The 25,073-nt window shown below is 45.4% G+C and overlaps 1 protein-coding gene across 6 annotated transcripts in view; it reads left to right on the forward strand.

Moving 5' to 3' along the window:
* magi2a (membrane associated guanylate kinase, WW and PDZ domain containing 2a) overlaps window positions 1-25,073 on the forward strand; it is a 221,998-nt gene that overhangs the window by 123,172 nt on the left and 73,753 nt on the right. For all 6 annotated transcript variants that reach the window (XM_080757862.1, XM_080757863.1, XM_080757865.1 and 3 more), the window contains 4 exons: window positions 7,319-7,438; window positions 12,287-12,514; window positions 16,320-16,542; window positions 19,291-19,370. In XM_080757862.1, coding sequence (XP_080613988.1) covers window positions 7,319-7,438; window positions 12,287-12,514; window positions 16,320-16,542; window positions 19,291-19,370 — 651 coding nt within the window. The remainder of the gene's footprint in view (window positions 1-7,318; window positions 7,439-12,286; window positions 12,515-16,319; window positions 16,543-19,290; window positions 19,371-25,073) is intronic.

The raw sequence follows: 25,073 nt of genomic DNA on the forward strand, positions 1-25,073 counted from the left end.
TCAGCAGTGTGAATAGGTACCCCTGGTTCCTCAGTGGTGTGAATAGGTACCCCTGGTTCCTCAGTGGTGTGAATAGGTACCCCTGGTTCCTCAGTGGTGTGAATAGGTACCCCTGGTTCCTCAGCAGTGTGAATAGGTACCCCTGGTTCCTCAGTGGTGTGAATAGGTACCCCTGGTTCCTCAGTGGTGTGAATAGGTACCCCTGGTTCCTCAGCAGTGTGAATAGGTACCCCTGGTTCCTCAGCAGTGTGAATAGGTACCCCTGGTTCCTCAGTGGTGTGAATAGGTACCCCTGGTTCCTCAGCGGTGTGAATAGTACCCTGGTTCCTCAGTGGTGTGAATAGGTACCCCTGGTTCCTCAGTGGTGTGAATAGGTACCCCTGGTTCCTCAGTGGTGTGAATAGGTACCCCTGGTTCCTCAGTGGTGTGAATAGGTACCCCTGGTTCCTCAGTGGTGTGAATAGGTACCCCTGGTTCCTCAGTGGTGTGAATAGGTACCCCTGGTTCCTCAGTGGTGTGAATAGGTACCCCTGGTTCCTCAGTGGTGTGAATAGGTACCCCTGGTTCCTCAGTGGTGTGAATAGGTACCCCTGGTTCCTCAGTGGTGTGAATAGGTACCCCTGGTTCCTCAGTGGTGTGAATAGGTACCCCTGGTTCCTCAGTGGTGTAAATAGGTACCCCTGGTTCCTCAGTGGTGTGAATAGGTACCCCTGGTTCCTCAGTGGTGTGAATAGGTACCCCTGGTTCCTCAGCGGTGTGAATAGGTACCCCTGGTTCCTCAGTGGTGTAAATAGGTACCCCTGGTTCCTCAGTGGTGTGAATAGGTACCCCTGGTTCCTCAGCAGTGTGAATAGGTACCCCTGGTTCCTCAGCGATTGTGCTGTACACACCTACTCCGGGCAGACGTACAGATAGATATTTGTTGCATGTACATGTATAGATAGATGTTATACTTTAGCTATTGAAAAATAGCAGATCTACAAGATATGAGCTTGTAGAATGTAGATTCTATTTTAGAAAAATCGTGAAAATGTGGCGCAAATCTTTGAATATATATATTCTTTCAGAGCGAATGTTTTTAGCACCCCCAATTGCTTCTGGGGGTGTCCCTGGAACAACATATTTTGAGATTGGTGTCCGGGGCCAATTACATATAATTCTGGGGGTCCTTGACATGAAAAGGTTTGAGCACCACTGACATAGAAACGTAGGTTTTTCCAGATAAACTGTTAGGATTTAGAAGCCTTTTTCTTGTAGAATTGCCAACAGGGAAAATTGGCTTCGGTCATTATGATTAGCCTGTAAATCAACCATAATATTAATCTAACTTTTATTCCAATGAAACCATTAAGAGTCTATTGAGCGTCCTGCTCAATAGACTCTTAATATCGCCTAGCCGGGGTCTAATCATGGTTGATTACGGATCACATCGTCTGTGAAATCAGCGAATGCGTCGTATAGGCACGTTTAGCAGTACAGTATCTCCCACGCTCGCTGCCCGTGAAAGGGAGAGAGCTCGGTCGCAAGCGGCTTTTCGTGACACGGCGAGGCGCGGCCCGAGGTTCCGCGGGCGGAGGCCATGAAGCAAGCGGCACGCTAATACATATCCCTCTAAAGCCGACGAATTAAGAAAAGGCCCGTCACTTCCTAGCCGGCTAATGGCTATAGATTAGCAGGACTACACAACGGAGTTAAATGCTGACGTTTTCGTCTGCCTGTCAAAGCAGAGGGATTAGGATATGAATGGAGTACCTCTGGCCCCCGAGGCTGCTGCCCACACTGGGCCTTGTGATAACAACACAAGCAGGGATGATGATGTGCTGGCCCGTTCTCCATGCTTTTGCTTTAACCCATTTATAGGCCCGACGTCAACGTTTAAAAAGAATGTCTTCTAAATTCGGACAGCTTTCCCGAAATACCTATGTTTTCTGTATTAGTGGTGCTCAATATTTCATGTCAAGGACCCCAAAAATTATATGTAATTGGCCTCCGAACCCCATCTGAAAATATGTTGTTCCAGGGACCCTCCCCAGAAGCAAAGATTTGAGTTAAAAATATATATATATTCCAAATTTGTGTCACATTTTCACGGTTTTTCAAAAATATAGATACAGTAACAGGCAAACGTTGATCAAATTAGCAATTCTTCTACATTCTCTAATTCAGTGGGTTTTCAACCAGTGCATGGTCCGGGGTCCACCAGTGGTTCTTGAGGGGTGTTCCAGGTGGTCTCCAGCTAGAGTTGGTAACGTTTCAAATCAATACAGCATGGAATTTAATTTTTAATTTAATTTTTCGATTTTTCGTTTTTGTGTCTGCGAGGCAAAATCTCATCCAAATGATGGTGGTCCATGTGGCTCAAATTGCCAAATAAAGAATGAGCCTTGATATGAAAAGGATTGAAAACCACTGGCCTAGTTGTACACACTCCTTGTAAATTAACTCATCTATAGAGCGTTGCAGTCCCGCCCCCTTTCATGACGATGCCAGGCCCTACTTTCTGAAAAGTCTATGAGGAAAATGAACAGGGATTTTTTTCCCGGGTCTCTCGAGGGGGGGCGGGACTGCGACGCTCTATTGCCAAGGATGACATAGACAGGTGTCTTTGTTTAGTTTAGTTGTGTCGAGATTATGCAAAAAAAACCCCGCAAATGTGAACTTAACTGTACCTCAACCTGATGCATGAAACGGTGTGTGTGTGTGTGTGTGTGTGTGTGTGTGTACAGTAGCTCCTGTTTTAGCACGGAGTCAACAAACGAGGTTGAAAACCAGATCAAAGCGAGCCATGGAAGGCTTTGTCCGACATGTGGGGAGAACTGGAGACGTATATTTCTCAATTGTTGCCGACAGGCATGGCAACACGCCGGAGGAGGAGAACACGATTTTGAAATATTACGCATCAATTTATTAATAACCTAACTGTAGAGCAGTAAGCACAGCGGCGCTGCGCTCTCTCTCTCTCTCTCTCTCTCTCTATCTCTCTCTCTCTCTCTCTCTCTCTCAGTGTTTGCAATGTATGTGCGTCCCAAAGGAAATATTGAGGACTAGACAAAGGAGGCGGGCAGCCAGAAATGACACCATTGTGGGAACGGGGCGGGCTGAAGTCCAACGGGAGCAGGACTATAAGAAAGCAGTCCCAGACTCAGGTCTAGAAATATATACAGTGTATAGGCTTTAACTCATTCTGACCTGAGATCAGATTCTAAAAATGTCTTCTAGATCCTGACAGTTTTCAGAAAAAGCTATGTTTCTATGTCAGTCGTTCTTTGATTTTTCAAAAATAGCAGACCTACAAGCTCGTAGCGCGCCACTCAGTGACGCACTATGAGCTTGTAGATCTTGAGCTTGTAGATCTTGTGTTTTGAATGGTTTTCATTGAATTTTAGTCACATTTTAGTCACCTGGAATGTTTTAGTGTTAGTCTATTACACGAGAGGGTGTGGTTTAACGTGATTATTGCCACGACCGTGATGCGGTCAGGAACGAGACGAAGTCGAGTTCCGCAAGCATCACTGAAGTCTAAATTGCGATCTCTTTGCGATTAAGCAGCACAGCTTTTTTTTTATTCATTCAAAAATATTCAAGAAGCACTCAATAAATTAAAATACATTGGCCTGCAAAACACGCGTTGCGACGTGGGCTTGTTGTGACCGGCTATTTTCACTATTATTTTTCATCAATTATTTATTATTATCATTACTTATTGTTATATAATCGACTGAATCCTTGCTTTGTTGTTATTTGTGCCACCCCCTCCTCCACTCCATATTATTACCCCTGCCTTGATTGCTCAGTTTCCCCCTCACCACCCCCGCCTCGCAGCCAGTTCTACGAGGCACATTCCTCTACGCCGCCAGATAAGGCAGCTTCCGAGTTATTACCGGTCACGCCGAGCGACATATGACTCTCTACCCAGACTGTCATCATCAGTAGCAACATGTTTGTTGTGAGGATAATCTGGAAGCAGCCAGAAGGGCCCCTGCCTCTCTACGCTGATGTATCATTCGTGATCTCTCTCTCTCTCTCTCTCTCTCTCGCTCGACTCCGACAAAAACAGGAGATTGATGAATAAACAGGATGCATGCGCACGCAAAAGTCTAGAAAACATGGCCCCGAGATCCCAGAGACACGCCCGTGGGAATTTGAAAACCACACAAACCCCCGGTAGCCCGAAGCCTCCTCGACACTATGATGAATGCACTATTTAAGCTTAATGTGTGTCCCCATGTGCCGCAAATTAGGGCATTGTAAATTACAAGTATATGGCTTCCCCCAGAATAGTGGGGGGGGGGGGGGGGGTGAGCTTTGCTTTTCACCTTACGTCCGAGTCCCCGCACCTACTTTATCACACTTAATAGCCGGGGAACATTCTTTTTTGTATTTTCAGAGCCATCTTCCACTTAGAGAATAGGATGATTTGCTGGACTGTGTGACCCACATACTCTGAGGTATGAAGAAGCATTGTGATTGTCTCCACTTAGAGACTTGTCACCGTGGCAAAGTCGCCACCAGAAGATGCAGCTAAATATAGACCCTTAAAACATCAAAGGTCCCTCCTTTGAAGTGTGTGCTCGCGCGTGGCGTGCGTGCGTGTGTGTACACTGTTTGTACAGTGCTCAGTTGACTTGCGCTGCCTCTGCGTGGAGAGTAATCTATGACTGACTGTCACTATACTGGCCCCCAGGAGAGAGAGAGAGCAGGGGATGATGTAACTCTGATCCATAGCTCTAATGCGTTGCATTTAGAGCTATGTTACTCTCAACCTCCGCTGCTCGCATGAATGCATGAATGGAAGCACCCCCACCACACGTATATAAACTGTACTTTTTGGCCAAAAGGGGATTTTGTTTCCACCGGAAAAAAAATACTTTGAGTTACTCCGCTGCTTCCTCTACCGATATTGCCCAGAGAATTGCCTCCATAGAGAATATTTTTCCTCCAGTGGAAAAAAAAATCCCTTCTGGCCAAAAAGTACAGTTTATACGTGTGGCGGGGCATTCAGAGTGCGTCCGCTAAGGAAAGTAGGCTTTCTAATGACACAACTCGCCTTTGTTTTGGTAAGTAGCAAAAACGTTCTTTTTATTTACGCTAAAGAGGAGAGGCTGGTCTGCATTCATGCAAGCGGCGGAAGTTGAGAGTAACATAGCTCTAAATAAAACGCATTAGAGCTATGGACCAGAGCTTATAGGGATGATGTAGGATCTGACTACTGGACTACTTTACCTTATAATATGGGTTTCCTGATCACATGGCTGCCTTTCCTTCCTCCACTGTTTAGCTAGTATAGGCCCTCTGAAAGAACTCTGTTTTTATCCAAGAGGGTTATATAAGGTAGAACATAGTTCTAGAGAGAGCTAAGGGATTTGAGGAAAATCACAACGGCGTGCCATTGCCACGGCAGTGTAGTATATAACACGTTGTTTTGCCCACAGGTGATAATGATTTTGCTTTGCTTGCATAATTAATACTGTCTCTCTCAACATGGGGGAGTCGGTTACAATCACATCAGAACGTCAGAAGTGCTATACTTGTGAGTTTTCTTTCTCCACTAGGACTGATTAAATTAACAAATTGCGCTTTAACCCTGTTCATAGCGCGCCACTGCGCTACGAGCTTGTAGGTCTGCTATCTTTGAAAAATCAAAGAACGACTGACATAGAAACATGGCTTTTTCAGAAAACTGTCAGGATGTAGAAGACATTTTTAGAATCTGATCTCAGGTCAAAATGGGTTAAAACAACTCTGGCAAGCAGTGATGGTTTTATCAGAATTATTTCTTCATTACTCCTCGTTATGTAGTTGTTTCGTGTTTGAGCAGTCGGACAGCAGACGATGGCAGTACAACGAACATAAATTGGTGGTTTCTTCAGTTCACCTCACATACTGTAGAAGGATTTCTCACATGCTAACTGTATTTGCCCTCTCCTACAGTAGCTCTCCCTGTATTAACAAGCCTTGCTCAAAATTGTGCAACGCTCTTCAGCATCTCAGTGCCTCTATTACTACACGACCGTGTCAATTTTTGCTAACCTCTGGCGTTGCCAACGCAACCCCTAATTATCCCACTGGGACAAGGAAGCATTTAAGTAATTATGCAACTCGATTAATTGCAACTCACCAACACACGTCGGAGCATACATTTCCAGTTATTGGAGCAAAGAGCAAAGACGATAATGTGTCCTGATAGCAGACTTTATTTTTCGTCTGAATGCCTCTTGACATGCTGTCAGTGTCCGCCCTATGCAAATGCATTTGATTTCCTTTCCTGCTGTCCAAGTTGCGTCAGCGACCTCCGGTATAACGGGACCTTGAACAGGAGTCAGACCCACTTATGGGGCTGTCACGATTCCACATTTAAGTTGATGATTTATTCTCACACAAACAAATGCGATTAACGATTTAATTGTGTTTTGGGCATTAATTGGACATTGGAACGTTCTGAATGGAAAATACATTTCCGTGCAGATATGACAAATTACTGGCATTCATTTCTATTTCAGCTTTTTTATGTATGATTTTTTTTCAACGTGCACACTATTATGACAACATAATTGCGATTAGACGATTGTGCGATAATTGTGACAACCCTACCCACAACTACCCCCGCCTTAACCATAGCAGATAATGACACAGAGACTGTAAGAACAGATAAGTAAAGGCCTATTCATAGTCTGGATTTTCGGTGGCCGCTCCGGTGGTGAGCTGACCACCGGAGCTGAAATAACGTTGAGCGGTGGTGAGTAAAAACAGAGAGTAGGGCTGGAGCGGTGGTTTGCTCTTCACCGCGGCTCGTGACGTCATGTTGTAGTTCGGTGGTCACCTAACCACCGAAAATCCAGACTATGTATGAGCCTTAAGTAAAGCCTTGCCGAGCCATGAGGCCCATAGGGCAGGAGCCTATCGCCTGTTTCTGTATAGCGTGAGGCAGCTTGATGTACAAGTACACCTGAACATAACGCTAGTATGTCGCAGGGACTTACCCCCAATCCAACCCTTGATGCTGCAGTGCCAAGCAGGGAGTCTTTGGTATGTGAGGCGGCCGGGGTTCGAACCCCCCTACGTGGTTGGAATAGAGAGGCCTGTAAATCAAACAGAGGGTCAGGGTCAACGTGTTTCAACGTCTCTCTATTCTGCTCTGATTCCTTCAGAGTCACGACACATTGAGTCATGCTTCTATTAAGAGAGTTCCCCATTCATTCAGGCAGGTCAGGACGCCCTCGCTGTTCTAGCAGGTTACTTAAGGGTAACCCCGCTCCTCTCTCTCTGTCCCAGCAGGTTACTTAAGGGTAACCCCGCTCCTCTCTCTCTGTCCCCGCAGGCACGACCAGGCAGCCCAAGGAAGGAGAGGTCCCCGGGGTGGATTATAACTTTGTGACCGTCGACCGCTTTGTGGAATTGGAGAAAAGTGGAGCTTTGCTAGAGAGTGGAACATATGAAGGTAAGTCTGTGCTATGGGCTGTGCTATTTTTTATAATCTCTGTGATAGCCCTGATCTTTATGATGAAGACCTTTTTTAATGAGACCCTCAGCTGTATACCCTCAGTCGGCTATACCCCCTCTGGGGGGTAAGAGACGTTACTTGAGTCTCTGTGTTTCAGTAGTGAAAACAAAACGATAAGGTGGTAAATTTAACAGTCGCTTTGCAGAAGCAGCGATCGATCTTTTTGGCGGTGGGAGCACCCCCGCGTCGCTTTCAGTGGACCACTTCCCCTCCATCATCCTCGCTGTCATAATAATTTAATTAATATAATAATTATAAAGTACAATTATATGAGAGAGAGAGAGAGAGAGAGAGAGAGAGAGAGAGAGAGAGCAGTGGTGACTCGTGAGATTGAATGGAAACTAAAGAGAAGACTTGCAGTTGTGAGAGTCAGGCAAACAAGACAGAAATATACCAACTACTTTGTTGAGTGTCAGTCCTTGGAACAGTAGTAGTAGTAGAGATTTTTTTTTCTCCAACGTTTCTTTTCTGTATGCCGCGGAGAAGTCGAGGGGCAACAACGCATGTGTAGTTACGTGGGCGCGGTCCCGTGAAATTGTTGCGCGTGTGCTCGTTTCGATTCTGAATCTGAATAGTAAAAATCTCATCATTGTACATCATCTCATTCCGAGCCAAACACAATTTGCGTCCTCACCTTTTGTCTTCAATGTTTGCGTTTACGCAATGTTTGCGTTTCCGTTTAGTGTTTACACACTCAAACACTAAAGAAACTGACCATATTTATTGTCAGTGTGTCGCGGGTTCGACTCCTGATCCCGACGCCCTTTGCTGCGTGTCACTCCCCATCTCTCTCCCCCCATATATCCTGTCAGCTTACTATATACTACTAAATCTTAAAAATAAAAATACAACTAGGAATACTGCAAGCTTGGGGATGTGCCCAGGGCTGTGTGGAGTGAGTTGATTCTGAACGGACCAGTAATGCAAAAGTAAGTAGTAGAGAGAGAGGGACATTGAGTGGATTAGTGTGCGGTACATACATGTGTTTGGTCCGACGTACTATTACTAACAGTCCGACAGTCATGAGTCAGACTCCCTGCCCAAAACCCAAACCTTAAACCTAACCTCACAGAAAGCCACTGGTTGTTTCTATAAACTGCCATGGGTTATTTTATTTTTCAGCAGAGAGAGCGTGATGTTTGCGCTACTGTATGCCGAATTGAAGTGGACTCTCCCTGGAAATAAAAACGTCTGGGTTTCCGAGGCTAACGTCTGTGGGACTCAACATGAGCTTTAGCTCCCTGCAGATTGCGTGTTCACGGATCAGCTAGCTTTAACACGGAACAGCATGTCAACAGAACAGAACTCTTCCTCCTCTCGGTGGACCGTTCTGTTTTTCTACGTGCTGTTGTTGTTGTTTGTCCTCAGATCTATTTTGATGTTGAGTTTTAGGCATTCAGCTGCTGCCTGCGTGCAGCCCCTGACCTGACTGAGAAATGGGTGCCGTGGTAGAATAAGTTCAAAATCGTTGCAAGCACAAAAAAGCCAAAAATAACATAAAAAATAGTCACAATCTTCTGGTCATTTTCGTTTACACTGTTTTTTCGTCAAAAATAAAACGGATCCCATAGTATTTTTTTGCTAAAATGAGGGGTCCAAATTTTCCGGACCCTCGCCCTCTGCCTTTCCTTGAAAACAATGAAAGGCAGACCAAATGATGATGTCTGTTTTGCATAGCTCAACTCAACTCACTCAAGGACCCATAAATTAATGTATTTAACTGTGGACCCCCATCTGAAAAATATTTTGTGCCATTAGTGTCACCGATGCCCGGCTGTAGAGAACCGAGTTGATGGATGAGTTGGAGATCCATACGCCACCCGGCTATGCAATACCCGTTGTATCCGTGTCAGACCTGTTCCACCCATCTGTCTGTGTCCCTTTTATGCCCATATATAGAGATATCTGTATCTGTCTCTCTGCATGTGTCCCTTATATGGAGTTCTGTGTTAGGTATGCCCAAATATGGAGTGTTGTGATGTCAGAACAGTCCAGCTCCATATATGGAGCAGGGGCAGCAGGGGCGGAGCTACCGGGGGGGTGAGGGGGGTGGTCACACCCCGGCCCGGACCTCCGGGGGGCCCGGGCTGTCAGATGATCGATTGACGATATTTCAGTCACTCACGACTGATAAAACCAGCGGGCCCCCACGAATCCCGCAATTAACCAGATACAGAGCTAAATATAGCCTATAATAGCCTACACTTTAGCAAAATATCATGTCTGATGAGAATTTACTGCGCTGGACTGTACAAGCACCGTGGAGTCTGTCTCACACTCTCTCCAACAGACATCCCAGCCACGCTCCAAAAGTGCAAGTCTCTCTCTGACGCCCTGTGGAAGTCCCTTCCGCAGCCCTCTGGTGATATTCTCACTCCCGTGCGCGGGTTTTCAAATCCCAGCAAATAAACAAAACCATGTAACTACTCACCAACACAAAGCCTGCTAGACCTTGTTAAAAGTCTATTTTCGTATCTGGGAAGCGTCTCAGGTCCCCAGCTTCTCTAAAATACACTTTGTGCCATCTTAATAACGCAATGTACCCTGCATTTTACCGGGCAGTCATTTCTTCTACTATGGCATTTTCGGGTTTTGCCTGCGCCGATCTGGTTGGATTAATTTTATTTAATGATTAAAATAGTGCATTTTATAGAGAAGCTGGGGACCTGAGACGCTTCCCAGCTACGATAATAGACTTTTACCAAGGTCTAGCGGTCCAGGGCTACAAAAGTGGCAGCACCTGTCACTCATTAGTAGGCTAATCACTCTGTGAGAATTTAGGAGTGCATATGTTTGGACTTCCTTTTCTCCACAACGGACTGTTTCGATTCTAAACCCCTTCTTGTTGCTTTTCCCTGTGTGCGATCACTCAGCAATAAGGTGAAACAGAACACAAAGATGAGTAGTAGCCTATTTATTTTTTTAACACGCAGCACCTCTCTCTCTCTCTCTACGTCTCTCTCTCTCTCTCTCTCTCTCTCTCTCTCTCGTGTGTGCATTGCTGCGCAATGTCACAGACACAGACGCGATCAACCAAATATAACACTTTCCCTCTATATGTGACTGTGATCAGCTCCTCACACACTATCTACGTCTCTCTCTCGTGTGTGCATTGCATTGACGCGATCAACCAAATATAACACTTTCCCGGCCTCTATCTGTGACTGTGATCAGCTCAGCAGCAACTGTTAACGTCATTATTTTTTCTTCCGTTCGGGGGGGGGGGGGGGGTGCTGTTGGGAGTCTGGTTCGGTGAGGCCCGGTCGTGCTGTCTCACCCCCCGGCCCGGCCCAATGTTGTTCCGCCACTGGGGGGCAGTGTCCAGAGCCGATGTCTTTTGTGGCGGTTCTGGACAACCGTGGGTCCGACTAACTCAACACCGGGCACTGCACAAGATCTTTAATTAGAGTGTAAAATGAAACCACATTTGGTTTAATGTTACGCTCTCAAGAGTTACATTATTGTTAAACATCTACATTACATCATTTACAAGAACACAATAGAGCATGTAGATTAGAATAGTTATTTAGATCAACGTTTGCCAACGTCTGATGTCCACATCAATACAGCATGGCATTTTGGACAAAATCCTATCTTATCCATTCTTTAGTTTTGGGTCTGAGGGGCTACATCTCATCAAACGCTGAATAAATAATGGACCTTGATATATGAAAAGGGTTGAAAACCACTATATTGTGTCCAAGATAAAGTCACCTCAGGAGCCTGTCGGTCACATACATTGTTCAAATTAATTGAGAAACCTGTGAACATTCCCACCTCCCTTTCTCTTCTTGAGAAAGCATGGTGTTTCATTATTTCTGTCGACGTCTGCTCTCGGCAGGTTAGCTTGAACAATTTCCAATTGAGACGTCTGCTCTCACACCTTCACTAAGACAGAGGGAACTACTAACGAAATTTGAACCCCATCATTTTCTGACGGTTTGGTCCCTATAAAAGCCAAATCAGCTAAATCAATTTTAGCAAAGAAATCCTACGGAAGTACACCTAGTACCACACTATATTTTTTGTTGTACTATAGGGGTTTTCAACCCTTCTCATACTGTATCAAGGTCCATTATTTATTTGGCATTTGAGCCACGGACCACCATTTGATGACATTTAACCTCTCAGGCCCAAAACTTATAAGATTACGAAACAATATAAGATTTTGTCCACAATTCCATGCTGTATTGATGTTGGTACCATAGGAGATAGCAGGAGAACGTTGATAATAAGAATTCTACATTCTCTCAAAGTGTGTAGACTTCTTGTAAATGAAATAATCCAGATGTTTAACAATAATGTAACTATTTAGAGCATATACAATTAAACCAACTGGACCCATAAGGGTCCATTTGTTTTCATTTTACAGTTACAGTTGCAGTAACTGTAAAATCTTCTTCTCAAAATAGGGATGCCATGGGTTAATGTGGTTAACGTAACACTTTTACATTTTAGTCAGTCCACTAAATATCATAACATTTCAGTCGACTAAATCTACAGTTCATTCCGTCGATTAAAAATGCATTTTGGCGGGTCTTGATGGCGTTGTAATGCCTTATTTTACTACGTGTTTTTTCCATTTTTTCATAGAAGTGTATTTGTAGGTCTTTAAATGTTCTGATGAATTGAAAATGGAGGACCCTGATGTAAACAAGTCTCTGTGCTGTTTCTGGTTCTATCTCAAGTAGCAGTTTTTGTTGTATTGACCTGTGCTTTCGTTTGAAATGTATACACATTCTGCATACTATGAAATAATCAATCAATCATCTCCCCCCCCCCCAGACAACTACTACGGCACGCCCAAGCCTCCCGCCGAGCCGTGCAACAGCGCCGCCCTGCTGCTGAATGTGACGGAGCAGCTGCTGCCCGGCGCCCGCCCCAGCTCCCAGGGCAAGAGGAGACGCAACAAGTCGGTCAGCAACATGGAGAAGGCCGGCATCGAACCGCCCACCGAGGACGAGGAGGAGGAGAGGCCTGTCGTCAACGGCAACGGTGTCGCCGGCACGCCAGGTGAGTAAGGGTAGCGGGTACACCGTCGCCCGGAATCCATCTCGCGCTCCTTTTTTTCCCCACGCCGACAGCTCGGTGCGGTGATTTATTTTGTTTTACTGAGAATAAGGTTAGAAATAAGTTTAGGGTTAGGCGTAGTCTTACTGGGGTTAAGTCTAGGAATAGGGTTAGGTTAAGGCATAGTTTTACTGAGGTTAAGGTTAGGAATAAGGTTTAGGTTTAACCGTTTAAGCATCATTTACTTAGGCTACTTTAGGAATACCAGGCTGAGCAGTTCTGCTGGCTGTACGCCCGGGGCGAGTTGGTAAAAAGGGCGACTTTGTTGGTATTCTGAGTGATCGCCTCCTCCCCACAGACAGACAGACAGTTAGTTTATCGACGTGACACTTTGCACCACACTCTTCGCACTCCCAGTAGACCAAATTCTCTCTCGACTTCAACTCTTGAACCTGAGGCTTAAAAAACCAGATTGTGACCTTAGGTGCTCAGGGAGATATACGCGTGATTTAGTTTTAATTTGTCTAAAAGTGCCACATTTTGCACAGATGTCGCCCATGATTTAGCTAGGGTCGCCCAAGCCCGGCAACCTTCGGGGTTGCCACAGCAGCCAAATCCATATGGCCACCATTAACAACCGATATAAGGCAAACATTTCTAAATGTCACTATGTTTTAAGCAGCACGTGACGTGTCAAACTAGGGGGTTTTCATGATTCTGAATCCATTCCAAGCAGTAGTTTTGCACGAAAAACGAAAAAATGTGCCCAAACGTGATGACCTCATCACATTTGTGATAGCCCCAGGGCGTGTTTTACTGAGATCTCTCTGTGAGGAGTGCTATATGAGCACAAAACAGAGCAGACTACAAATAACACTAGGACTTTATTTGATTTGATTAATATCCCTAATATAGCCCAAACATGTTCCTTTTACCACGTCTCCTAAATCCAACTGGCGAGCGCACTGGTTTTCAATGCCGTCTTTCCTGGGACATATAATTGCTGACATGAAACAGATCTCTCGAGTCGGCACTTACACCACGGTGGCAGGTATGGTTAAAAAACAGCTTGAGAGCAGCAGTATACAGCCACGTCTGTGACACACTGGGCACAATGGAGGCTCAGTGTCAGATCTTTAATTGAGCCTTATATAAAGCAGCTGTGTGGGAATTCCGTTGAAACGTCTGTATTGTAGATTATTAAAGCTAGCTAACTTGGCTCGCTCATTTTTCAAAACATCCGCTGCTCTGCTGCTGCCGTATCGCGTGACACGCGGATGCTATACCACGACAGCTATAGGTTTTTTGCCTACCATCTTTTACATTTAATTTCATTTTTAACCACATTTCAAGGTTTATATTTTCTCTATTTAAAAGATGGATACAATGTTGTCAAGAAAACAAGACATGATCACATAGTGATATTTGTCAGGTGACAGAAGCGACGTCTGCGTTGTGTCCCCCCCCCCCCCCCCTCCCATATTAGTAGCCTATGATTATTGCGTGTGTGTTTGTGTCACAACTGGTGTCCCTTTGCATGGCCAGAGGAGCCAATCGGATCAGTCTTAACTAGGTGGCGAATTGGTGAAATGGTCCCGTACATTTCATGAGCGATGTCGGGTCAGGTGTCGGGTCAGGCTTAAACCCCTAATGGGGTTTAAGCGCTACAGTGCCACTTTGAAAGCCAATCGAGGTGTTACTGGTTGCCAACAGCCAGGATTGAAGTTATGACGTGTGCTCCAGAAAGTGATATTCAGTTGATATATATTTATTAGCTGCCAAAGCCCTATACTGTTACATATATAATATAATAAATAAACATAAGTCAAAAGAATATACCGGTAGACAATGAGCCCTCCAAACACAGTCTAAAAACTGTTTGCCTCTGCATGTCAGCAACACCTGCACCTGATTAGGACCAGGGTTAAATACCCCTCCCTGTAAGCATGGTAAGCACAGAATAGATGCATGGCTCTTACAGGCACGATTTGTCATATTCCATTCCGATTGGCCATGACCAACTTCATACTCCAAAGGTTGCGGGCCCGGGGTTAGGCAACCCAGCCTGGTGGAGATGATCTGCACGTGGAGGAGTGCACTTTTAGTTTTTTACTGTGTAGATCACAGTGTACTCTTGATGCAAGGTCACACACACACTCCCTCCCATCTACAAAAAGTCCACCGTCTTTTTTACCTTTAGTCATAGTGCTCTCCCTTAGGGCGGCTACCTAGCAACAGCAGTTGGTCATTTTTTTTAATTAATTCATGGCAGTTTAACACCTTTGAGTTATTGCATATAGCTCTGACCGGACCTGGAAGTGTGTTGTAAGACTAAAGCTAATCGCATGATGTGGACAGCATGAACAATCGACTGACTGCTGTAGTGCAAAATGATATGGTATAGTACAGCATGTGAGTTCCAGTTGGAACTCACATGCTGTACTATATGCTCTCTACATTGTGTACCTTCTTATTTACTGTCTTTTGGGGGGTTGGGGGTGGGAGCGTTTCGTGTTTGTCTTCGTGAGTTTATTTAGTTTTTTTTTGATTTTCAGAAAACTTGAAAGGTTTCTATTACTGACTGCTTATACCTTTCCTGTGACATTCCTCCCATAAAAATCATGTTAAAATAAAAACAACGTTGGTTTGGAGAGCGGCGGTGGAGAGGGTTTGCCGTGCGTGCTTCGGCAAAGGGTTTTCTTTGGCCACGGACAGGAGCCGGAGAGGGAAATCAATAGAGCACACAGTGGTGCTCTGCGTGGCACACGAGCAGATGGCAATGTTGCTCTTGCCTTACCTTCGTCTACCTCTCTCTCTGTCTCCTGGCCCGGGCTCTAGTAAATATTTCTCCCTCGTTTCTTTTTTTTTTCTCTCGCCCAGCGCGCACGCACACATACACGCACGCACAGGGACACACCGTCTTTCGACTACGACAACAAACTAGGGCACAACTTCTCTCCGTCTATTCCTGCCTTTGCACTCTCTCTCTCTCTCTCTCTCTCTCTCTCTCTCTCTCTCTCTCTCGTTATTTTTCCTTTATTCAATCATACTCTTTTGTCCCCTTCAGCCCTCTTTTCTCCCCCCCCCTATCCTTCTTGTGTTATTTCCTCTCTGCTGCTTCCACCTCTGGGTCCCCTGACAGTCAATCAGTCAGCTCCCTGTGGTCTCCTCCTACACCCTTCCCTCTCTGACCTTCCTCTACCCAGTGGTGCAAAGTAACCCAAGTACATTAACTTCAATTTGAGGTATTCGTACTTCACTTGAGTATTTCCAATTTCCAGTACTATACGCCACATCATATCGACAATTTTGTCCACAAATACAAACTAGAATGTTAGGAAGGGACTAGTGGACAACAGTATAAGTATACGTCATTTTACACTTGGTTGCATGCTGAAAATAGCAGATCTACAAGCTTATAGATCGGCTATTTTCAGCAAGTGTAAAATCAGCCATTACGACGGCATGTCGGCAATCAAGGCCTGCCAAAATACATTTTAGTGGACTAAAGTCCTTTATTAGCCTAAGCCGAGTAAAACTAGACTAATACTAAAACATTCCAGGTGACTAAAACGCCTGGGCCATGGCTCAGCAGTCCAGGCACCTTGGCTGGTAATCCAGTCTGGCAGTGGGCCTTTACTGCATTTCTTCCCCCCATCTATCTCCCCATTTCCTGTCAGCCTACTGTCTGTCCCTCCATAAAAAATATAAAATAAAGGCGAAAGCCAAAAAAGAAAAAAAAAAGTGACTAAAATGAAATGAAAACAGAGACTTGCTGTCAAAATCAACACTGCCCCCCCCTTTGCAGAGTCCAGTGAGCATGAAGACAAGAGCACGGATGCTTCGGGGGACATCCCCGCGCAGGCCAGCGCCCCGGAGGGACCCCCGCCACCGCCGCCCGAGGCCCCACAAGAGGAGGGCCAGTCCCCCCAGCTGGAGCCCCCCAAACCGGAGGAGATCGACGACCTGGGACCCCTGCCGGATAACTGGGAGATGGCCTACACGGAGAAGGGAGAGGTGTACTTCATCGAGTGAGTGCACGCCATACTTTAAGTGTACACTTAACCCATTTTGGTGGGGCGGGAGGGAACCCCTTTTGGTGTTAGCGTTATGTTATGTTTTAGCTATTGAAAAATAGCAGATCTGGTGGCGCGCTACGAGCTTGTAGGTCTGCTATTTTTGAAAAATCGAAGAACGACTGACATAGAAACATAGCTTTTTCAGAAAACTGTTTTCAGAAAGACATTTTTAGAAGGTCAAAATGGGTTGTCTGTGAGTTCTTTCTGACATAGCTTCAAACTGACATAATGGTTGTTCAGTTTGAAAGAAAGTGCTAGCAGTTTTTTTTTCATGCACTTTCCTACTAGGCTCAGTATAAATCCCACCCTTTCCCCATTGGCCTGTTGTTTGCCATCAAAGGGCGTAAGAAGAAATGGCACCCTTTGGCCATTGTTTGGGCTTGTTTCTAAAGTGTAGCTGATTATTTGGGCTTGTTTCTAAAGTGTAATTGTAAATGTGGGCTTGTTTCTAAAGTGTAGTCAATTATTTGGGCTTGTTTTAAAAGTGTAGTTGTATTTGGGCTTGTTTCTTAAGTGTAGTCAATTATTTGGGCTTGTTTCAAAAGTGTAGTTGATTATTTGGGCTTGTTTCAAAAGTGTAGTTGATTATTTGGACTTGTTTCTAAAGTGTATTTGATTATTTGGGCTTGTTTCTAAAGTGTAGTTATTTATTTGGGCTCGTTTCTAAAGCAGTGGTTTTCAACCAGTGGTCCGGGGACCACCAGTGGTCCCTGAGGGGATTCCAGGCCGGGACACATTTGTTGTTGTGTGGAAAGACACCAAAAGAAACACTATAGATTTACTATTTTTCTCCTTTGCCCTCAAACAATTCCCATTAGCGCTGGAGCACAAAAGCGTAGCAATAATCCATGCAGCACGCTCTGAACGTTGGGATTACTGCTGTGTGTGTGTGTGTGTGCTCACACAGTCCGCACGCAGCTGATTGTTCTGAGTTGAAGACCATGTAGAGGTCCCTCGGAATGCATCGTTTTGGCAGTAGAGGAAGGAAGGCGTGAGATTGGCCAAGAAACCACCTTGCTTGTTGTTATACAAGCTCTGAGATGAAATTCATTGGAACGCTTAGGTTTTCACTGCAGCAGTTAAACTGTGCATGTGGGAGTCTTCTTTACATGTCGATAAGGTGTGTGTGCGTGTGTGTGCACCGCGTGTGCGCGCGCACACACACACACACACACACACACACACACACACACACACACACACACACACACACACACACACAGTTAGTTGGTGCATGCACGTGCACATGCCTAATCAATCATACCCTCCTCCCCGTAAAGAGACTTTGAACCTGACCTTATAAAGACATTATGTCTGTATTAACTACAGATCCCATGAAGTCACTTAATCATTAAAATGATTACTCTAAACTAAACTACGCCTGCATCTTAATGCCCCTCTCTACCGTCATAGACCCACGTTTTGCCAGGCTAAGAGATGAGACGATGTATAGCCTTAGCCCATTGACCCAATCTGTGCCAGAATAGCTATGAATAGCTATTGTACCCGACTGTGCTGCCAACCTCGAGGTTACGAGATTTGATTGAAAATGATTCAAAAATACTATTTTACCTTTTTGTGTATAGCTTCCGCCGCTGTAGGCCTCTCATTGTAGATCTGCGGTGCACGTGCACGCGCACAGGGTTATGAGCGTCATTTAACCCATTTTGACCTGAGATCAGATTCTAAAAGAAATGTCTTCTTCATCCTGACAGTTTTCTGAAAAAGCTACGTTTCTATGTCAGTGGTTCTTCGATTGTTCAAAAATAGCAGACCCACAAGTTCGTATAGCGCGCAAAAAAAAATGTATAGAAGAATTTTTTTGAATCTGATGATCTCAGGCCAATAAGTGGGTTTAAAAAAACAAAATGTAAAGATATTTTAAAATATACATTTTGTTTTTGTGAACGGGAACTGACTGAACAGATGCCAGCTTCCAGTGTGCGTATCTCGGGAGGCGTATACAGTTCCTGACTCTGTATAGCGTTGGGAGGTTGTGGAACAGTTGTCTGGCGGGCCACGCCAGACTGTAGGGAACTGAACGGCGGCCATTGTGTCACCGCCGCCTCTGATGATGCGTTGAGGAGACGACTACGTGTCTGATCTGACTCCAGATCTGTCTCTCTCCTTCACACATTCTCTCTCTCTATCTCTCTCTATCTCTCTCTATCTCTCTCTATATCTCTCTCTCTCTCTCTCTCTCTCTCTCTCTCCCCCCCCCCACACCTCTCTCGCGTGCCAGCCAGCCCCGCTAATGAGAAAAACAGTGAGCAAATTAAAAGTATCGACCGATTGAGCTATTTCTCTCTCCCTCAACACCTTTTTAACCCATTCTGGGCGGGAACCCCTTTTGGTGTCGGCATTATGCTATATGCTTTAGCTATTGAAAAATAGCAGACCTACAAGCTCATAGCGCGCCACCGAGTGGCGCGCTACGAGCTTGTAGGTCTGCTATTTTTTGAAAAATCGAAGAACGACTGACATAGAAACATGGCTTTCTCAGAAAACTGTCGGGATGTAGAAGACATTTTTTTAATCTGATCTCAGGTCAGAATGGATTAAAAGGCGACGGGGCGGGGCATGCGCAGAGGGGGGTTAGTTTAGAATAAGAAACACTTCATCATCTCTCCTCCTCCTTCCGTCTCCCTCCCTCACTCACTCATCTCTCTGGTGGTTGTTCTGCGTGCGTGTCTCCCACAGCCACAACACCAAGACAACGTCGTGGCTGGACCCCAGGCTCGCCAAGAAGGCCAAACCGCCGGAGGAGTGCAAGGAGGACGGTGAGTAGCTGTAGTTATAAATGTCCCTCTCTCGCACTGGTGCAGAAAAGCACTCAATTGTTCTACTTTGTGTTGCAAACATTTTCCTAGACTTGTCCGGAGTGCTCTTTGTTGTCCAAGGAGGCATATAGCGGAGAGTCGTTCCGTCACTCCACTGACCCACACACACACACACACGCTAGCACGCGCGCACACGCACGCACGCATCACGCGCACGCACACACAAAGTCACACACACACACACACACACACACACACTCTCGCATATGCAGTAGAAAAAGTAAGGTGGATATGGATGTCGCTGAAGTCTGTGTGTGGTGAGTGTGTGAGTCTGAGATTGACAAACACTGCTGGGAAATATATGACGTGTGTGTTCAATACGTGTGTGTGTGTGTGTGTGTGTGTGTGTGTGTCTGTGTGTCTGTGTGTCTGTCTGTCTGTCTGTCTGTCTGTCTGTGTGTGTGTGCGATTACTTACAGAATATGTTGCTGTGCAGTTTTGATTTCGTCGACTAATACTATGACGAAAAATGTTCGCCAACTACCTTTTTTCACTGAAAACGAAATGGAAGCAATATGAATATGAAGCTCACAACTTGTAGATTGGCTATTTTCAATCTACAAGTGTAAATTCCGCCATCAAGGCCCGCCAAAACACATTATGGTTGACTAAATCAACTGCAGATTTAGACGCTAAAACATTCCAGGTGACTAAAATGTGACTAAAACTAAATGAAAACTATTCAAAAGACTATGACTAAACTAACTAAAATCAAAATGTGCTGTCATGGAGGTGGCGATGGAGGTGGGGGGGTTTATTTGTGTCTGTATGTGTTCCATCCTGGTAAGCAATTCACCCTGCAGCGATGGTGCCTCTAAAAGTCTAGTTTAGGAACATGCACATGCACACCGATATCGGCATACTGCCCGCACACACACATGCTGAGGGGAGTTGGGTTAGGTAAGGTTTGGGCCACATAATTGTGAAACGCAGTGTGCACTAACTATGAGACCTAGCAGAACATGTCTGTCTGTCTGTCTGTCTGTGTGTGTGTCACACTGTAACACCACCCGCCCGCCACAGAGGGCGCAGCTGTATCACACAAAACACACACACACACAAAAGTTTTTACAAAACACACGCACGCACACATACACACACTAAAAATATACTTAAATTAAATAATATATATTAAAAAAATAACTTAAAAAACCCTTAAAAAAGTATGTATTCTTTGTGTTATTACAAGTCGTTTTTTATTTCAAGTGGTTTTTCAGCAGCTTTATCCGGGTTGCCACACAGGGCAGAGCAATGAGGAGTTTCAGACAATGGCCTGCAGGCAAACATTACTGTACTTCTGAACTGTCCTATAAGGTGGTGAAACCACACACGATTGGCAGTCAGGTTATTGTAAACGAAGCATCACACCCATGGGAAGTGAGGGGCACTCTTATCATTATTGTTTGTGTTGGCACAAATTTACGTCATATTTGACCTCATTTCATCGCCAATGGCAAATATCATCATGACGTAACCTGTCTATTTGCTCAGACTCATATGGTGTAAATTCTCCATTCATTGTCAAAGGGACTTTAATGTTCATGTAAGAGGAAAATCACTAGTCACTAATAGCTGAATACACCATTGTTTGGTCTGTACGGAGGCTTATATATTGTCACATGTAGACGACACCACCGGTGACAATCCATGGTTCAAGCTATTGAACAAGTCCCATCTTACAAATATCTTACCTTATCATCGTTCATCTCATATTGACAATATCTGTACAGAGGATACAGCAGCGTACAGTATGTACTCCCTACGCCGACTATGATCGTTTGGTGCTCTAACAGTCAGATCTTGTCTCTTTTCTATGCGTACGTCTGTTGTTCAAACTGTGATGTTGTACTGTAGCATGGCCTGGTTTAACAGCCTATCAATGGTGGTTGTGTGCTCCTCAGACTGGCGAATAGCATCTCCTCTGACCGGCTTACACGTTTTAAATGATGAATATCAACTGTTGCTCCATGAGGCGGTTTAGAGTCCCTACATTTAAGAAAAACAGACTAAAGAACTCATTTGTACAGTCTGTACAAATGAATTTGGGCGTGTTTCTAAAGTGTAGTCAATTATTTGGGCTTGTTTCAAAAGTGTAGTCAATTATTTGGGCTTGTTTCAAAAGTGTAGTTGATTATTTGGGCTTGTTTCAAAAGTGTAGTTGATTATTTGGACTTGTTTCTAAAGTGTAGTTGATTATTTGGGCTTGTTTCTAAAGTGTAGTTGTTTATTTGGGCTCGTTTCTAAAGCAGAATTCAGTCTGTCTTGCTTTAAAACCAAAATCGTTCCTGATTGATTTTTTTTTGTCCTGTAATGTCTACCATTTTGTAATGTTTGTCTTGTCTGTTTCTTGAACGGTGACGTTTTTTGATTGATTGATTGAAATATTTATTAACAGTTTGTAGAATTACAGTACATTTCAAGCACAAACTCAATACAGAGACTGTTAACTGTGAGTGAACGACCCAATTAAGCATTACACTTGTTTACAACAGGGTCCACATTGTTCAATTCATCAAAACATTTAGAGACATACAAATAGACACTTCTATGTAGTTAAAGAACAGAACAGTGAAGGGAAAAGATACATATACAGTGAGGGGGTGGGGGGGGGGGATTCAGATTTTACAGATGCCAGTTTCGAATTGCAGCCATCCGTAGGTGCCCTTTGAGAGCGGTTTTGAAGGAGTCAAGGGATTCACATGTCTTAATGACTGTTGGTAGGGCGTTCCACATTTTGGTGGCATAGGAGCGAAAATAATTTAGTCCCTTGTTTGTGCCGAATCTGGGTTGTACATGGTTTGTTGCACTCCCTCTGGTGTTGTGGGTGTGGACTTCGTTTACATTAAGGAAGTATTTAGACAGGTACATGGGTATCTTGGTGGTGTATCGAATCTTGTGGACCAGACCCATTGCAAGATGCTGTACTCTGTCGTCGACCCTAAGCCATCCCAGCCTGTCAAAGTGGGCAGGGGTGAGGTGGGTTCGGGGGGTGAGGCCAAGTAGGAGCCTGACCAGTTTGTCATGTCGTCATGGACGCAAAGCAAATGACAGTGTAAGCTGTCGATAAAGTTGTATCGTATTATAGTAGAAAGTGCAGCTGCTCTGAAAACAGGCCCAAAGTGTTTGCACTTTGCAGCACGCTTCACATTAAACAAGACTCATTGCCCCTTTTAATCCTCCCAATTGAATCTTCGGCTTAATTCAAAGACTACTGCCTCCACTGTAGTCGCTTAAACTCCGTTCCCCCTCCCCCCTCCAAGCATGAAAGGAGGCTGAGATGATCTAATAGTGATGATGAAATGACACAGAAACAAAAAAAAGCGTATAGTGCCTTTGAGGAATTAGTAGAAATGTAATATGTGTGCTTTCATCTCCTATTGGCCCGCCAAGGACGTTCCGTGTGAGAAGATGCACTGGTGTTTGTTGATGCAGATTGTTATTGATCCTGCCGGGTGGCTCATCCAGTTATATGTATAGGCCCAGCGAGCGTGTGACTGCAAACCCTCTGCAGAATCAACTGGTTGGAGTCTTGTGTCTAGTTGAGTGGATAAGGCCTTTTGTTAAGCGTGTGTGTGTGTGCGTGCGTGCGTGCGTGCATAGCATTGACAGTTGGGTGGCACCAGCCAGCTACCCCAGAGAGCTGAGTTAGGGAGAGAAAAGCTGTCTCTGTTTATTTGCTATTGATTGGCGGGAGCTAGGTGTGTGTGTGTGTGTGTGTGTGTGTGTGTGTGTGTGTGTGTGTGTGTGTGTGCGCGTGTGTGCGCGTGAACCACACTACACAATCACAGGCTGTGAGCTGTGACAAGACGGCAGGACGATGAGGTGAGCAACTTAAAATGGAGAACGAGAACAAGACTCGGTCTCTCTCTCTCAGTGATAAGATAACTTATCCCCTGTTGTGTTATAAGTCGCCACATGAGCAGATTAAGACATGGAGAATGATTGACAGCCTGAAGGCTCCAGTTCAAAGGAACGTCATGCAGTGCAGAGAGCAATCAACATCAGGCGCCTTGCAATTACGCGCTCTGCTCTGCTCTGCTCGCTCTCGTCGTCTGAAATGTTTTCGTTCGACTATAAATATTAAGATTTTATGGCCCTGGTATATTTGGGGCGGGCCTTTATGGCGTCTTAATGGCTGATTGGACTCCACCCGTATATACACCCCTCGTTCTTATACTTTTCCTTCAAAGCTGGCTGGTCTTTCAGCTGCCAGATATGGGTTGGTTGGCTTGGCCGTGCCCTTGTTCCATCACGTCTCTCTGCATTCCATCCGTGTGTAGCGCTGTGTTCTTTGGCTCCCCAACAGTGACATTCTCTTCGTCTTGGATGGTGGTAATTGATAGAATAACCAATCATTGTTATAGCCCTGAACCAAATCTATGCAGGTATAAATGAGGTCACCTCAACCTGAACCTGAAACAATCCCCCGGATAGAATGAGTGAGAGGAGGAGCCCAGAAAAGCCTCTCTAATCTGGCACTGGTTGCTGTTTCAGTGCATTGCATCACTCGCCGGATGACATTGATTCCTATCAAGGAAGCATGAGCTATATGTGTCGTCTAGAAAGTTAAAGTTGTGCGCGTGTGTCTCAGTCTGTGCAGAGAGAGAGAGAGAGAGAGAGGGGGGTTGTGGAGAAGGAGAGGGCAAGCTAGCCTATTCCACCCATGATGTAACCCAGAGAAGGGAGAGCAAGAGAGAGAGAGAGAGGCTGCCTGTTTCACTGACAAAATACCCCAGATATACAAGCTATATGACACATTATGTCAGCAGGCGGGTCGGCAGACTCGGCAGTGGCTCAAGGGGTTGTGAACGGTCGCCTGGGGAAGCGGAAAAGGTTCCCAGTTCGATCCCTGCAGGCTCCCCCAGAGTTGGTGTCCTTGAGCAAGACGCTGAACCCCCTAATGGGGGGTATATATGCGCATGCATAAAGTGATGTGTATTGTGTATGTACGGGCTGGCGAGGCCAGGAAGTAGTTTCTTTGCCACTCAGCCTGCGTTCCCGTATGATGATGATGTCACGCTATATGCCCTATATATATCGTAGTTGGTTTCCTCCGCCATCGGTGTATGAACGTGCGTGTGTGAACGGGCGAATATAATGAGCAATCATTGTCAAGTGCCTTGGATAAAGGCACTATAAATGCACTATTTACCCATTCTTCCATTTATGTTTTTTTATCTATACTACCGTAGACATAGAGAGACGGAGAGAGAGTCACATTGACTTCAATGTCAGCAGGCTGTGATCTCGTCTCGCCGTGGCGTTCAGGTCTGAAGGAGATCCTGCTCTCGCTCCACCCAACTGGCGGCGGGCCTGAGTGACTTTGCATCTCATTCCCGCGGGCAGACGGCACGCACGCACACACACGCACACGCGCGCCGAAAAAGAGCTACAGTACACCGAGTACAGCTAGACATGTAATTACATGGTGGTCCTGCGAGGCAGCCCCCCCCCCCCCCCGGTGAGAAGACACGGTTATCAGCATGTCCCACGGGCAGCCCCCCCCCCCCCCCGGTGAGAAGACACGGTTATCAGCATGTCCCACGGGCAGCCCCCCCCCCCCCCCCCGGTGAGAAGACACGGTTATCAGCATGTCCCACGGGCAGCCCCCCCCCCCCCCCCCCCCCCCCCCCCCCCCGGTGA

Source organism: Protomyctophum bolini, assembly GCF_963924005.1.
Source record: "Protomyctophum bolini genome assembly, chromosome: 23".
Lineage (NCBI taxonomy): Eukaryota > Metazoa > Chordata > Actinopteri > Myctophiformes > Myctophidae > Protomyctophum > Protomyctophum bolini.